At 34.2% G+C, this 16,319-nt stretch overlaps 1 protein-coding gene across 3 annotated transcripts in view; it reads right to left on the bottom strand.

The window, feature by feature from the left end:
- Window positions 1-16,319, bottom strand: part of LOC135850029 (uncharacterized) — a 224,180-nt gene that overhangs the window by 88,156 nt on the left and 119,705 nt on the right. For all 3 annotated transcript variants that reach the window (XM_065370716.1, XM_065370717.1, XM_065370719.1), the window contains exon 4: window positions 3,396-3,545. In XM_065370716.1, the coding sequence (XP_065226788.1) occupies window positions 3,396-3,545 (150 nt within the window). The remainder of the gene's footprint in view (window positions 1-3,395; window positions 3,546-16,319) is intronic.

The following is a 16,319-nucleotide window of genomic DNA, read 5'->3' as shown; positions in this document are numbered from 1 at the left end:
TTGAAGAATTATAAATATACCGTGCTGATTAGTTTAGATATTCGCGGTGCATTTGATAACGCTCGTTGGGCAGATATTATTAATCAATTGAACAAACGTAACGTTCCTCATTTTCTAATTGCTATCATAAAATCATACTTCTCCGATCGTCATGTTCATTTTAAAGAGGTGCTAAAAGAAATCAAGAGAGGTTGCCCACAGGGTTCATGTATTGGCCCACTTCTTTGGAATATCGTTTTCGACGAAATCATGTTGATATTAGAACGCATTTGGAATTATTCTTTTTGCTATGCCGACGACTCACTTGAAGTAATTGCTTCTAATTCGATTAATGTACTACGATATAGAGTTGACAAAGTAATTTGTTCAGTTATCTCATTTCTTAATTCTAGAAATTTAGAATTAAATATGTCTAAGACAGATATTATTGTTTTTAATCGCTACCCTAAACGTATGCCTAATGTTGATTATTTTATTATAAACGGTCATAGAGTTAATACTTCCCACTCGTTCAAGTATCTTGGCGTAATATTAGACGATAAACTGCATTGGACTCAGCACATAGATTATATTGTTGAGAAAGCCTATAAGTACTTACCACTATTATTACCTCTTTGCAATAATACTTTTGGGTACTCATCTCATGCTCGCAAAATTATGTATTATGGTACAGTCATAGCGCTAATTAAATATTGTTCATCAGCCTTTTATCATAGACTGTTTTTACATGACAATGTAATCAAACTTCAACGACTTCGGCGTCAAATCAGTCAACGCATCATCCGATCCTATCGTACCGTTGGTGTAGATGCTGCTGGAGTTCTCGCGGGTGTTCCCCCCCTGCACCTCCATGTCGCAGAGAGAAGCATACGATGGCTACTTAAAAATGATATTCCAGTGCAAGACTTCGTTCATTTACCTCCTTTGAAATGGCCAGGCGGCAACGGCGCTTCTTTAAGGAAAAAATTTGCTGATGCTACAACTAGAGAATGGCAAAAGTTATGGAGTTCAGCTAAATTTGGTCGATTCACATACTCGTTGATTCCTAATGTTTCCAAAACACCCTCCCTTGCTGAGATGGATTTTTACTTCACGCAAGCTGTTACAGGCCATGGTGTATTTCGCTCCTACCTGTTTAAGAAAAAACGTGCCTTATCTCCATTATGTAGCTGCGGCAAAGACGAGAATGAGACAGCAGCTCATGTTTTACTAGTTTGTACACGATTCAAAGATGGACGTCCAGATCCTCCAATCGATGTCAGTGATACTGCTCATATCCACTATTGTCGAAAAGTAGTACAATCGCTGTGGGCCCTCGAACGTAATCGATTTCATGTCACACCTTCTCCTAGATTATGATTAATTGATATCACCCTCTTGTTTTTTTCCCCTTGTATTTTTTTTTTGCCCCCCCTTTCCCGACCTAGATATAATTCGCTTTTTCATCACATTATCTATTTATTGTAGTTGATGTAAATTCTCACTGTTTCTTGTTTGTTGTGTACTTTGGTATGGTTATGATGAGAACCAATAGGTATTCATAAGTTGTACCTTATATTGCACAATAAATTCCCCCACCCCCTCGTGGGGAATGGGGACACTTGGAAAAAAAAAAAAAAAAAAAAAAAAAAAGATCTAGGTATTCATAAGTTGTACCTTATATTGCACAATAAATTCCCCCACCCCCTCGTGGGGAATGGGGACACTTGAAAAAAAAAAAAAAAAAAGATCATATTAGATCTGATCAGTTTAGTTTGGATCACATCACAATGCATATCAGATTAGATTAGACAATTCACATATGATTAGGTTATATCAGATCTCATCAGATCAGATCATATCAGATCACATCAGATTTAGATCAAATCACATCAGATCCGATTAGTTTGGATCACATCAGATAAGAGCAGACCAGATCACATCAGATTAGATTATATCAGATCACATCAGACCAGATTATAAAATATGATGATGAGATCAGATTATATCAGATCACATCAGACTAGTTCAAATTACATCAGATCAGATCAAATCACATTAGATTAGTTCATATCAAATCACATCAGATTAGTTCAGATCAGATAAGATCAGAACAGATCACATCACATCAGATTAGATTAGGCAATTCACATAAGATAGGTTATATCAGATCTCATCAGATCAGGTCATATCAGATCACATCAGATTTGGATCACATCACATCAGATAAGATAAGACCAGATCACATCAGATCAGTTTAGATAAGATCACATCATATCAGATCGCACCAGATCAGATTATAGATCAGATAAAATTAATAGATCAGATTAAATCTGACCAGGCCAATATTGAATCCAATCATTTTGTAAGGGGATGTGATCTGGTCTTTCATTGGATTCTGACAAGACCAGATCAGATGTAACATTTTTCTCAGAAGTTCAACTATGTAATGTAATAAGATCGTGTTTGATCAGCTCTGATTAGATCAAATCAGATCTATTATTTTCCTCTGAAAAGGAGAATTGGAAAAAATTTTAGAAAAATTTGGTGAAATTCACACAAAAAACGTTGACGAAAACTGTTTCAATTTTCTTATCACATACATACAATAATATTGTTTAGCCAGTTTGGAGTATTTTCTCCAGAAGCATCCTCAATGAGGATAAAAATTAAACCTACGAGTATTTTAGGACACCCTCGACTTAAAATACGAGGTTTTTGGCAAAAAAATTTCAAAAATCGAAAAAAATTACTCCGCTCCAATGGACAATTTTTTCAACCTCTTGAAATTTTCAATTTTTTCATGTAACTTTCAGATACACTTCTATTACTTCGAGCAAAAAGATAAACCCCTGCTAAAATGTATAGAAAAAATCCACATCACTTTAATAAGTCGTTTCTCAATTTCGCTGATGTAAAATTTTCTGACGAGATTTCTCCCATCGCTGCGTTTTTATGCCTTTCGGGCCATATTATCATTTTAAATTTAACGATGTAAAAATTTTCATATCGCGTTCATTTTCATTGTCAATTTCATACCCTTTCATATAAAAAAAAATCAACCTTCGAATTCGTATTTAAATAAAGCAACGTAGGTAGGCGTTGGCAGCTTATTAAAATTGTGTTCTCGGTTGCAAAAACAGATCTAAATTCATAGAGTTCAACATCCTCGAGGATAACAATTTTTTTTCTTCAAACGGGTGAAATTTAAATTTAATAACGTTAGGTATTCGTTTAAATATAAGCGAATAGACAGGCAATTTATTAAAAATAATGAAACAGAAAATTGAAAGAGAAAAAAAAACGTACCCCTGTTAGAATAAAAAAAAAAAAATTCCGCACGAAAATGGAAAAATAGGTACTCGATTGTCTAATAATAAATTGAGAATCACTGCGGATTCGATGCCTATACATACCTGTTTCCTCGTTAATGCTGGGCTGCGACTGCGAATTGTTGTTCGTTTCGTTGGCTTTTTCTGATCCATTAACGAATGATTTAGGTGATGAAATAAGCTCTGATTCTTTTGTTTCGGTTTCGAATATTTCAAAATTGTTTACACTATTTTCTGCAACATGAAAAAAAAAATTCGAAAAAATTACAAAACTTGGTAACACAATAATGAACTCGAGTAGGTATGAGGGTACAGTATAATGGTGGAGGAAAAAAAAATAAAATTAATGCTTCGTTATGAGCGAGATTATGAAAAGAAATTAAGGCCCGGTTGGTCGCATAAATTAAAAATAATTTCGGTCGTTTATTTAACACGATGGGATGATTTATCATTAAATACTAGGTATATGTTTATGTACGTCTACAACATATACGATAGCCTATAAGTATAGGTAAAATATATACGTATAATATGCGTGTATGCACTTTATAAATATTTTATTTTCATACGTGTCCATTATTATTTATAAAATTTACTCTCGTATATGTATATTCTTGGGGTATATATGGCGAAAAATTTACCACATAAAGGCATAAACGGAATCTGGTACGAAATTCGATTGGAAAGTTTCCATTCCGAGCACGAACATCGAAAACTAGATGTCGAACATAAATTATTCTTCTATTCGTGCGTTGTTTCCCTAAATAGCCTTGTTTAATATTCAAAATAGTTCTTGCTGTTGGCCATTTAAATGCAAACTTCACTTATCTTAAATGAACCTTAAAATTAAAAATCTTTTTTCCACCCTTAGATACTCGTACTCTGGAGCACCGTTCTTTTGTAATAACTCATAAGTCGGATATACTCTCGTACTTCTCTTGCCAGCGAGAGAGAGAGAGAGAGAGAGAAAAAAGGTTCATTTCGTCGATTCACCATTCGCCAATATCTACTTTTGACCAAAGGTAGGTAGGTTGGTAGGTAACCGTGTTTAACAAATTTTCGTATAAAATTTCGTACACATATCGCGCTGCTATACTAATACGTGAATGGAAAATTAAACCGAACGCAACGCGATTGAAAATTGGCTGATAAAATTCGCCATTCTGTTTTCTTTTCTCACACGCTTTCTTTTTATCCCTCTCGATGAATTCTATATAGCCTTTATTTTCTTCGAGGTTTTTTTTTCGGAAACGTGAAAAAAAAACACGACATCGTATAGTACGAGTAGGTATAACGTTTTGCGAACAATAATATACGTAAGACGAAAAAATAGCGAGCATTTTTTATTGTCACAATGGAGCACCTTTTCGCCTTTGATTTGAACCGACTTTAGGTTTGGGTGAAAATTCATCTATTTGCCGGTTAGAGATATATTACGTCAACGGAGTAATTTTCCAAGATAAAAGTAACAAATGTCTTTTATACTTTATGGAAAACAGTTGTAGGGCTTGTCTATGGGTTTAAGCAACGTCTAGTTGAAAATTTACTGCCAGCGGCGTCCTCGATTAGCGAATGTTCAATGTTCGAGTTTCACAAAAAAAAAAAAAAAAAAAAAAAATACACGAAAATGATTTCTTCTGTGTTGTTAGTGCTGGGTATTTCTCTCTCTCTCTCTCTGTTTGGTTGGTTTTGTGTATAAAGAGGGAAAAAAATGTCATCAACAAACGTGAAAACTAGCTTCAAAAATGACGTTTTCAATACTATACTCGTATATACGTATGTAAGCGTTATGTATGTAAATCCTGATTGTAAAATGGTTTACATTTCGTGTGTATTTATATGGAAATACGAGAAAAAATACTACAAAATAAACCTTTATGCGCTAAGGGTTTTTTTACCCCTCTTTCTCTCTCTCTCTCTTTATTTTTTATCACCATTACAACGAATGGTGGAAAATCGTAAAGAGATATTTTTAGCGAGTTTAAACGACTCGACTGAATGACGTTGGGTATTAGTTTTGAATTTTACATCACTGTGCAGGTGAAATCAGCTATCGAGTATTTTCGGGATTAATTTTCAATGAGCTGCAGGATCAAAGAATCAATGTCGATTTGAAAATGACACCGGAGTTAGTTGGTTGAAATAGCGGTTTAATTTGTTCGTTGCGAAATTTGATGCGATACCGGACGTAATAGGAACCTATATTGTGTAAGTGGATGGAAATTTTATTACTGGATGAGGACCAGAGTCGAGATTTTTGACGGATTTTATTCGATCGGAGGATTAAAAATTCGAATATACTTGATGTATCTGTCGTGAAAAATGCTAGAAGGGTTGAAGACTGTAAAATAATATTTGTAGAGTAATTGAAAATAGCTAAATTTAGTCCAGTAGGTAATTGGATTCGTAGGTAGGTGGGCCCTTTAGCTCAATGTTTCTGAAACATTTTGCATCATCGTTATTTTTAAAAATTTTTTAAAAAGATTTATTAGAAGCAGCAAAGCTTGGAAACTCATTTTTCAACATTTTAAAAATACTTTGTTGGAGGAACCCCAACTCGTACAAAAATTCTTGAACTGGACAAAACTAGATTGAAAGAGCATGTGAAAATTACAAATAAAAATTTTAGATGGCGAAATGCATTTTTAAATTTTTTGCGAGTTTTTAAAAATTGATTTTGGGCCAATGAGAAAAAAATCAAAACTCCACTAAATTGACCAAAAAAACTGAAATTCAGGATGTAGGTACCCTATTTTCGACATGCTAAATCGATTGGAAATGGTTTCAAACCGTTTTGAGCTGTTCTGGAACCTGTAGCAGATTTTGAAACTTGAAATTATCATAGAATTTCAGCCAATGAAATTTCAAGTCGATCGTTTTGGAGCCTCCGGCGAATTTTTTGAAAATTCCAGTTTTCCAAAAAGCGCCATATCAACCTAAGCGCGTATGTTTCCGATAAGTGCTTGTCGATGACTCACGAGACCAGCAATTACAAGATTTTTTTCTAAAATCAGTGTAGGGATTTCAGTTAGGAACCTTCATTTGTTAAAATGTTGTGGAAGCTTCAAAAGTTTCAAAATTCTGCAAGAAGCTCAAGAACGACTCAAATCGGTTCAAAACCACTTCTAATTGACTTTTTCTTATTTTGGACCCGAATTCAATTTTAAAAAATTTTCCAAAAATCTCGAAAAATTACTTTACCACTTGAAATTTTGGCTCTTTCGATCTATGTAGCTTGACCCTGTTCAAAAATTGTAGTGCGAGTTGAGATCGGTAAAATTTTTGAATTTCAATGTGTTGAGAATCGTTCTACGAATCCCATTCAAGAAAATGAGATCATGAGTGACATTAGGCCAAAATTTTTTTTATTTTGAATTAATCAGAATCTACCTACGTTCGAGTATTAGAACGAACTCTTCATAGAGATTTAATTTAAAATTAAAAGAGTTGATTTGTAAGTATTGCCTGAATTTTGATTGAGAAAGTGAAATTAATTTTTATGTTATACTTACCAAACATTTCGTGAACATTGACTATACGTATACAATTATTATACATGATAATGATATGTATTTTAATGTGTTTGTTGCTAAGTTTTACTTTAATGTGACCATTCAAAGGTCAGATGTCAGATCATCTTTTTTCTAGCACAATCAGACCACAAATTTTGATATATGCCTATTTCTCGTGAGATATAGGCAATTTTTGGTTCATTTTACTGAATGCCCTGGAAAAGAAGACTGAATCTGATGAAGTGATGAGGTGTGCTCAGATCCAAACTGAAGGTATGGGTGGTTTATTTCTAAAGATTTTAACGTCAATTTTATTCATTATCTCAATGTGTTAACAATTAAGAAACAGAAGAGGTCTGGATCAACTATATACAAGAGTTGTATGGAGATGACACATGTTCAGCTCAAATGGAAGCTTCATCCACGGAAGAGGCACCACAAATTGAAATGTGGGAGCTGAGAAACGTGGTGAAGAGAGCCAGAAATCACTAAGGAGTAGGGGAAGATCTCATACCAGTACACTTGATTAAACATCTAGCACCAGAGTACAAAAACGAGCTTTTGAAGATAATAAATGAAGAGTCCAGGGAAAGAACCAGGTAAGTCACTTTTTTTCAAAAATGAGTTTAGGGTTGAATTAAATTCACACTGAGGAGTAGAAAAATGTAGTCCATTTACATTTTGAAAAAACTCGATTTTTCGTGGTTAAAATGGCCTTTAAAAAAAAGAGGAGAAGAGAAAAATGAGCCGAGACGAAATGTGAGGTGACAGGAAGAAAATTTCAACATCGTTAACTATTTAGAATACGAAAATTTTTCATTATGTCATCATAATAATCGATTTTCATCGAATTCAAGTTGTTGCAAAACACTGATTTTTCGATTTTTTGCTTGATTTTTTCACGAAAACAGTGACTTTTCAAGTCGTGACTGGCTCATCTCTTCATTTTTTTCCTACAATGCCTCAAGTTGTGTTTGTGGGATGTTGTGTGATGTATTTCCAGTCATTACCTTGATGAAATTCAAATTCGCTACAAAATTGGAGCCTTCTGATACTTCAAAACGCCGTAACTCAGAAGTTTGAAAAAGTGACTTACCTGGTTCTTTCCCTGGACTCTTCAAATGAAATGTGCGATGAGGGTACACTGCCTAAGGACTTCAAAGCGGTAAATTTCAGACCAATACCAAAAAAGAATAACTCGCAAAAATGCTCTGAATATAGAACCATCGCATTAATGAGCCACGCACTGCATGGAGCTACTATTCACCATCATAAATGCCAGAATTGAAAAGAAGATACAGTGGAACCTCGATAACTTGAAACTCTTTAACTCAAAAACCTCTATTAGCCGAACCAACCTCCATTCCCCTTGAAATCTCCATAACACTCAATGTTAACTTCACTCGGATAGGTAAGTCGAAATTGACTATACAAACCAGTCGTAACTCGAAGCTAAAATTTTGCCAAAAATAGGAAGAAAGCCTCTATAAGTCGTACGTTGTCGGGCGTTTACCTCAATAACTCGAATATTTTTCAATTCATACTTCTATCTTTTATGCACTTACATATCTCAGTTGTAATTCCAAGCTAAATTTTTGCTGAAAATAGAGAGAAAGCCTCTATAAGTCTTACGTTGTCTGGAGTTTGCCTCTATAACTCGAATACGTATTTCAATTCATACTTCTATCTTTTATGCACTTATTGCACTTACATGTCTCTTAGTTCATTCATTTCGTAAGACCTCTATAACTCGAACACTCTCAAAATCTTACCTGCATAACTTGAAACTGATTATCTCGAAAACCTCTATAAGCTGAATGAATGCCCGGGGAAAAAAGTTCAAACTTGGCCATACATGATCATAGTTTCCATACATGCTCATGTTAAAAAATTGTCCCCCACATGATCATACATGACATATCTGATCATGTATGATCAAGTATGATTTAGTGTAACCATGATCATGTGTAAATGCGGGGATTTTTTTTAACATGAACATGTATGATCATACTTTAAATTCGAGAATGTATGAATTTTTATAATAAAAATATTGTCAGTATAAAATATATGGGATGATTTGCTGAATGGTATAAGTACATAAGATGTGCTAAGAATGCAAGACAAATGTGGATAAATGAATTTCAGACATTTTTCCAGATTATAGACACTTTTCTAGATTATAGAATAAAATGTATGATATAAAACATGCAATTTCATACAAATGATCCATACATGAGCATGTGGGGGACAATTTTTTTAGTGTGATCATGTGTGAAGTCATCATACATGATCATGTATGGCCAACTTTGAACTTTTTTCCCCGGGTGACCATTCCCCTTACCTTGGATTTCGAGTTATCGAGGTTCCACTGTTGATGAAAATCTAAGTGAAACACAATATGGCTTTATAGCAAAAAAAGGGACGAGAGATTCAATTGCCCTTCTGAAAGTTATCATTCAAAGAGCACTGAATGCAAATAGGGAAATCATTGCTTGCTTCGTCGATTATGAAAAAGCGTTTGATTGTGTCTATCAACCATGAGAGGATGTTGGGGATCCTGAAGAAATACAATATTGATGACAAAGACCTGCGAATAATCAAGAACCTGTACTGGGAGCAGAGCACAAACATCAAGATTGGAACTGAGTACTCGAAGAACGGATGTGGTATTTAAAGAGAGGTGTGAGACAAGGATGCCCCCTCTCACCTCAGTTGTTCAACGTGTACGCAGAAGAAATAATGAGAGAAGCGCGAATCAAACAAATGAGATTCAAGATCAACAGCAAGAGAATAAACAAAATAAGTTACAGTGGCATAAATATGGGGTGGGGGGGGTGGGGTTGGGGACAATACCCTCCCAGACATCCTGGAAAAATGAATTTTTCGCTCTCGGCGGCTATTTTTTTGTATAATATCTTGTGTCTTGATTTCAACCCCCCCCCCACAAGGGATATCGAGTTACGCTACTGATAAGAGTTATGCAGATGACAAAGTGATCCTTGCGCGGGACAGAGCACAGATGCAGAAGATGATCTACTGAATTAACAATGCTAGATTACAATATGGAATGAAAATAAAATAAACGCAGGCAAGACTAAGGTTATGAGATTTACAAAAGGATACGATAAAGAGGTCAAAATCAACATTAGAACTCAAGAAATTGAAAATGTAAGCCAATTCAGATACCTTGGAGTGCTGATTAACAACAATGGTAGAGATCATAAAGAAATTAAATCACGGACTGGAATGGCAAAAAGTGCTTTCAATAAGCTACCTAATGTGCTGGGAAATCGAACGATGAGTCTAGGTCTGAGAAAGAGAATTATGCGATGCTGCGTATGGACCGTTTTGCTGAAGTATTGCTGTGAAACATGGACCATGAGTGTAGAATGCGAGAAGAAAGTATCAGCTGCTTTTGAGATGTGGTGCTATCAAAAGCTACAACTACTACGGATCTCATAGAAGGACTTCATTACCAATGTTTTCAGCAAGAAAAATCAGTAATTCCACGAACTTTCCACTGAATTAAGACGCGTGAAATTCTATTTTGAAAATTGAAATTGAAGTCAAAATCTTAACATCTCATTTTGTTGCAAAATTTTTTATAAAATTTTCAAAACAAATTCGAATCAAAAGCTCTTAGATATTTTCTTGTTTCTACGTTTGTGTACGTAGATGTACCTACTTATACGTATCATACTGTAACCATATGTAGGTACTTTGGTTTCTCAAACAAAAATATTTTGCGCTGTGAAAATCTACTGGAATTTTATAAAACTGGAACTAAAAGAAATATTTCAAAAATGTCAAAAAATTCAAAACTTTTATTCTGTGTTTAAGTGAAGCCCAAGTATCATTCAACTGCACATATCTATTTTTTTTACCCGAAACTTCAAAATTTATACAATGTACCTACCTATCTAACGTTTGGTATACTGGATTCAAAACCAAAACTCCATAAAAGGTACCTAAATCTATAGCCTAGATCACTTCTATTTTTGCGGAATGTGTATCTATGAACGCGGGTCCAATTTTTTAAAGAAAATTCTAAATGGAATTTATTTTACCTATAGGTAATACAGTAAATAAAATTTTGAATAGTGTTGAGAATTCGATTTTTGAAGCAGTAAAAGGTACATCCTTTTCCCCTTATGTACGTAACTTGATGATGTTGAGAAAAAAAATCCGACTGGATGAATTTTTTAATTTAACGCAGCATCGCTTAGGTATTTATCATGCCTCCTTGGCGGTAACGAATATGACATTTTTACCAATACGATAAAATAATACACATAACTACCTACAAGAAATTACAACGGCATATGGTTTATACACGTTGTTGTCATTTAAATCCTTTGGTATTAATAATTATAGCAAACAAGATGTCACGCGCACTTATCTCGATATATACGAACAATATCTTCTGCGTAAATATGTTCCAATCTGGCCTTTCAATTTGTCATCCATAGAAATAATGAGATACTCCTCGTCACGTCATCTGCGAATGTCAGCGTGAAAATTATTACATCGACCTTTCTCACTTTTCTTCGCAAAACCCAGTACGCCATGCCGGCTTCATATACACAGCTACAGCTTACCGCCTCAGCGCAGCACACACATCACACAAACGAAACACAATCTAATCGTTTGAATTATAAATGTCGCGAACTTTCTGCACATGTAACACTTTTTTACGTTGTCAGTTTGATATTAACGTAGCGTTATTAATCTTTTATACACCTCAGACATTTAAAGCATAATTAAAATACTGCGATAGAATCGAAATATTTTTGTATGTTTTTTACCCTTTCATTTCTCTGTGTACTCTGCAGTGTTTTTAAAATAGCACTTTCGTAATTCCACAATTTTGCGTAATTGGTCATCTCCATCTCATCTGCATAGGCCACGAATAGTATTCTTGTTACCTTCTATTTATAAGGGTGACACTGTGACAGCTTTGTCACGTGTGTTTGTTCTCTCGCATGCATTATGTATCATATGCGAATATTTTCTCATGCAGTATGGTGTGCTAATTATTTAATACATCGCGCCCTCTTTCTCATATTCTTTGGCACACTCGAAAAGAAAAATAGAAAAAAACAATTAGTTAAAAATTCGCCCGCGATACGAAGCATTTTTTTTTCAGTCGAAATTCTTTCACGCGCCGTGGTCGGCAACCCTTCCTTCCATACACTCGTATATAAGCCCGACAACATAATTACAATATCTGCGAAATGCAGAATTTATAACGAAAGAAGGAAATTTTGCAACATTAACACATCCGTTTCGAAACCGAAACGTCACATTATCACGCGCACAACTCCAAGTTTAAACTTATCATAAAAGGATTTACCTCCGTTTTTCATTTTCGCGTATTGTTCTATACGAGAGCTTCGCAGGAATTCCGATATTGTTTGTCTGGTTTTATATATTTCCAAAGCTTCGCGTATATATAAAAGTTTTCATTACGATTCCAACTGTGTAAGAGTATAAGTTGTACTTTATACCGTTTCCTTTCATTTTGAACTAATTGCAATTTAAATTAAGATATTTTCGAGTCGAATTTTTATCTGCGTGGGATTTACTTATGTGTATTCGCTGTTTTGAAACTTTTTTCATTCGTCGAATTGATCTTTTTACGATGATGTTTTGAAATTATACGAGTAGAGATGATTTGAAATAAACTCTTATTATTAGTGTGCGTAGCACACTATTAGTTTTGGTCTGAAAGTGGAAAAATTCTTTGGAACGAATGTTCTCTAAGATGGATGGACCGATTTTTTTGAAATTTTTGTAGGTAGATGTGGTTTAATGTGAGGCATGGAACGCCGTAATTATAATTGCAATTACTCAATTAGCTTCTTGAGTAATTGCAATTAATTACGAAAATTTGTACCAAAAAAAGAATAAAAAGGGGAAAAGGGCCATATCAAAAGGAACGCCGACAAAAGCAAAGCCGACCTCAGTTAAATTTTGAAATTTATGTAACGCCACAGGGGTTCTAAAATCTTTTCTATTGTTCAATTTTTGAATTTATTTTTCAAAATTGAACAAAGGAAAGGATTATATCAAAAGTGAAGCCGACCCCCTGTGGTGTTATATTTATCAAAAGGGAAGCCGAAATCCGTTTTAAAATGTAACACCGCAGGTGTCCTAAAATATTCTTATCTACAGTGTTATCTTTCCCTTTGTTCAATTTAAAACATTTCTCTATTGTTCAATTTTGAGAAAGGTTTTTAGAACACCTGCAGGTGTTTCATTTACACACATTCAGTACCTAGACACCGCAAGCAGGTGGTTACCCTTTCGGAATCAAAACCCACCAGTCATTTGTGATTTTGCTGTGCTCCCAAGAGGTTCTCTCAGTACCATAGCGCTTTTGGAGTCGCATATGCTTTCAACTCAGGAGCTTTCGGAATAGCATAGTGTACTTATTCGGAATCGCTTTGTGCTTTTTATTTCAAAATGACGTGTTTTTTTTCAAATTCGCGTTCTTTTTTTCAAAATCGCATTGTGCTTTTTTTCAAAGTTGTGTTGTGCTTTTTTTTCAAATTCTCAATGTGCTTTTTTTTCTAAATTGTGTTGTGATTTTTTTCAAATTCGCGTTGTGCTTTTTTTTCAAATTCGCGATGTCCTTTTTTTTCAAAATCACTTGTGATTTTTTTTTCAAATTTGCGTTGTGTTCCTTTTTTTCAAATTCGCGTTGTGCTTTTTTTTCAAATTCGCGATGTGCTTTTTTTTCAAATTCGCGTTGTGATTTTTTTCAAATTCGCGTTGTGCTTTTTTTCAAAATTGCTTGTGGTTTTTTTTCAAATTTGCGTTGTGCTTTTTTTTCAAATTCATGTTGTGCTTTTTTTTAAATTCGCGATGTGCTTTTTTTTCAAATTTGCGTTGTGCTTTTTTTTGAAACCGACTTGTGCTTTTTTTCAAATTCGCGTTGTGCTTTTTTTCAAAATCGCTTGTGGTTTTTTTTCAAATTTGCGTTGTGCTTTTTTTTTCACATTCGCAATGTGCTTTTTTTCAAATTTGCGTTGTGCTTTTTTTTTGTAACCGAGTTGTGCTTTTTTTTCAAATTCAAGTTGTGATTTTTTTCAAATTTGCGTTGTGCTTTTTTCAAAATTGCTTGTGGTTTTTTTTTTCAAATTTGCGTTGTGCTTTTTTTTGTAACCGAGTTGTGCTTTTTTTTCAAATTTGCGTTGTGCTTTTTTTTTGTAACCGAGTTGTGATTTTTTTCAAATTTGCGTTGTGCTTTTTTCAAAATTGCTTGTGGTTTTTTTTCAAATTTGCGTTGTGCTTTTTTTTGTAAGCGAGTTGTGCTTTTTTTCAGATTCACGTTATGATTTTTTTCAAATTCGCGTTGTGCTTTTTTTCAAAATCGCTTGTGGTTTTTTTTAGATTCGCGTTATGATTTTTTTCAAATTCCCGTTGTGCTTTTTTTCAAAATCGCTTGTGGTTTTTTTTCAAATTTGCAATGTGGTGTTTTTTTTCAAATTTGCATTGTGCTTTTTTTTTGTAACCGAGTTGTGCTTTTTTTCAAATTCGCGTTGTGCTTTTTTTTCAAAATCGCGTTGTGCTTTTTTTTCGAATTCGTGTTGTGCTTTTTTTTCAAAATCGCTCGTGCTTTTTTTCAAATTTGCATTGTGCTTTTTTTCATATTTGGATCACATTTTGCTTTTTTTCTTGAAATCATGTTGTGCTTTTTTTTTCGAAATCGCGTTGTGCTTTTTTTCCGAAATCGCGTTTTCCTTTTTTTCACTTTTTTCAGAAATCGCATTGTGCTATTTTTGACTTTTTTTCTGAAATCGCGTTGTGCTTTTTTTTACTGAAATCGCGTTGTGCTTTTTTTTCTGTAGTCACGTTGTGCTTTTTTTTCGAAATCGCGTTGTGCTTTTTTCCCCAAAATCTCGTTGTGCTTTATTTTGCTTTTTTCGAAATCACATTGTGATTTTTTTCGAAATCGCGTTGTGCTTTTTTTTGAAGTCGCGTTGTGCTTTTCTCCGAAATTGCGTTGTGCTTTTTTTCAAATTCACATTGTGCTTCTTTTTTCAAAATCGTGTTGTGCTTTGTTTGGAAGTTGTGTTTTTTTAAAAATTGCATTGTGCTTTCAAAATCAAAATTGTGTTCTGCTTTTGAAATCCCAACTGCGTTTTTTCAAAACCGCGTTGTGCTTTGTTTTTCAAATTCGCATTGTGCTTTCAAAATCAAAATTGCGTTGTTCTTTTCGAAATTAGGTTTTACTTTTGTAACAAAATAAGCGAAGCACACTGTTGCAGCTGCGCTTAGCGCAGCTGTCTAGTATTTTTTTTGTGATGATTTCAAGTTATTTCTTCTTGAAATATTCAGATAGCTACATCGGTTCGTTTTGACTGAAAAATGAGATTTTGAAAATTTCGGTTTAAAAAAGAAATTTTAATCTTTGCTTGAAGCCCTCTCTTTTTTTGAAAATAAGACGCTTAAAATTTTCCTTTTTTCGTTAAAAATTCCAAAAAGTCTTGATTTTTTTCACAAAAAAGTCGCCGGTTTGTCCAAAAACATCCAGAAGTTAATTTAAAATTGTAATTTTGTTACCTAAAAAATGTAAAAATGCAAAAATCTCGCTTTTTGAAGAAACATACCGCAAAGTATAATTTTTTTGGCCAATAATTCCCAAAATTGCTGCTTTTGCTAAAAGTTTTGATTTTCAGCAAAATTGCTCAAGATGCTCACTCCCCCCCCCCCCCAAATCATCTAAAAGTCTCGCTTTTTTGACAAAAATTGCCAAAAAGTATCACTTTTTTGTCAATGGGTAATTCTCAAAAAAAGTTTAAATTTCAGTACTAAAATTTTTCAAAAATGAAAACCTTTTTTTGATTTTTTTTCAAAAGGGACTTGATTGTAGGCATACCCAGGACCCCTAAAATGACTTCAGGCCCAAGTCATCCTCAATAGGGGCGGGAGCAGGAGCAGGAGCTTCAAAAAAATCGGTGTCACATGTTGGAAAAAAAAGGCTGTTCACTACTTTTGGGTAGGTATAGGTATAATTGGAGCAGTTATTGGTAGCTTTAGCTCACAAAAAGGTCATCAAGTAGGTACCAGGTACCTTTTAATGGGAGTATTCGAACACAATAGGGTAGGTATTTTCCTTCGCCGTGGACAAAAAAATCACGATAGCCACGACGAAATACCAAACTGTACTATCCACGACGCAAGAAAAAAAAGAACTAAAATTTGTTTTACTGGTAATAGAATCAATAATTTTTCAATTTTCAAAGTTGTGGTCATCAAATACTTACCATTTGAATATTTTCTTTTTTTCAAGAAAAAAAAATGTCTCTTATAAACGTGAGAATGATAAGCCACGGCGATGGATCTGAAAAATGGTAATCTGTACAATTTTCACAGATTACCATTCGGAGAAGGGGTGACTGTATTTCCTTGATGGTTGTGAAATGGGCACAGCACTGCTATCACTGAAACAATACAGTGTAGCCATTTCACCGCAAAAAAAGTCGAATAG

This window comes from Planococcus citri, chromosome 1 (assembly GCF_950023065.1).
Source record: "Planococcus citri chromosome 1, ihPlaCitr1.1, whole genome shotgun sequence".
Lineage (NCBI taxonomy): Eukaryota > Metazoa > Arthropoda > Insecta > Hemiptera > Pseudococcidae > Planococcus > Planococcus citri.
Note: the sequence above shows the minus strand (reverse complement) of the source record. Positions and strands in the feature narration are given on the sequence as shown.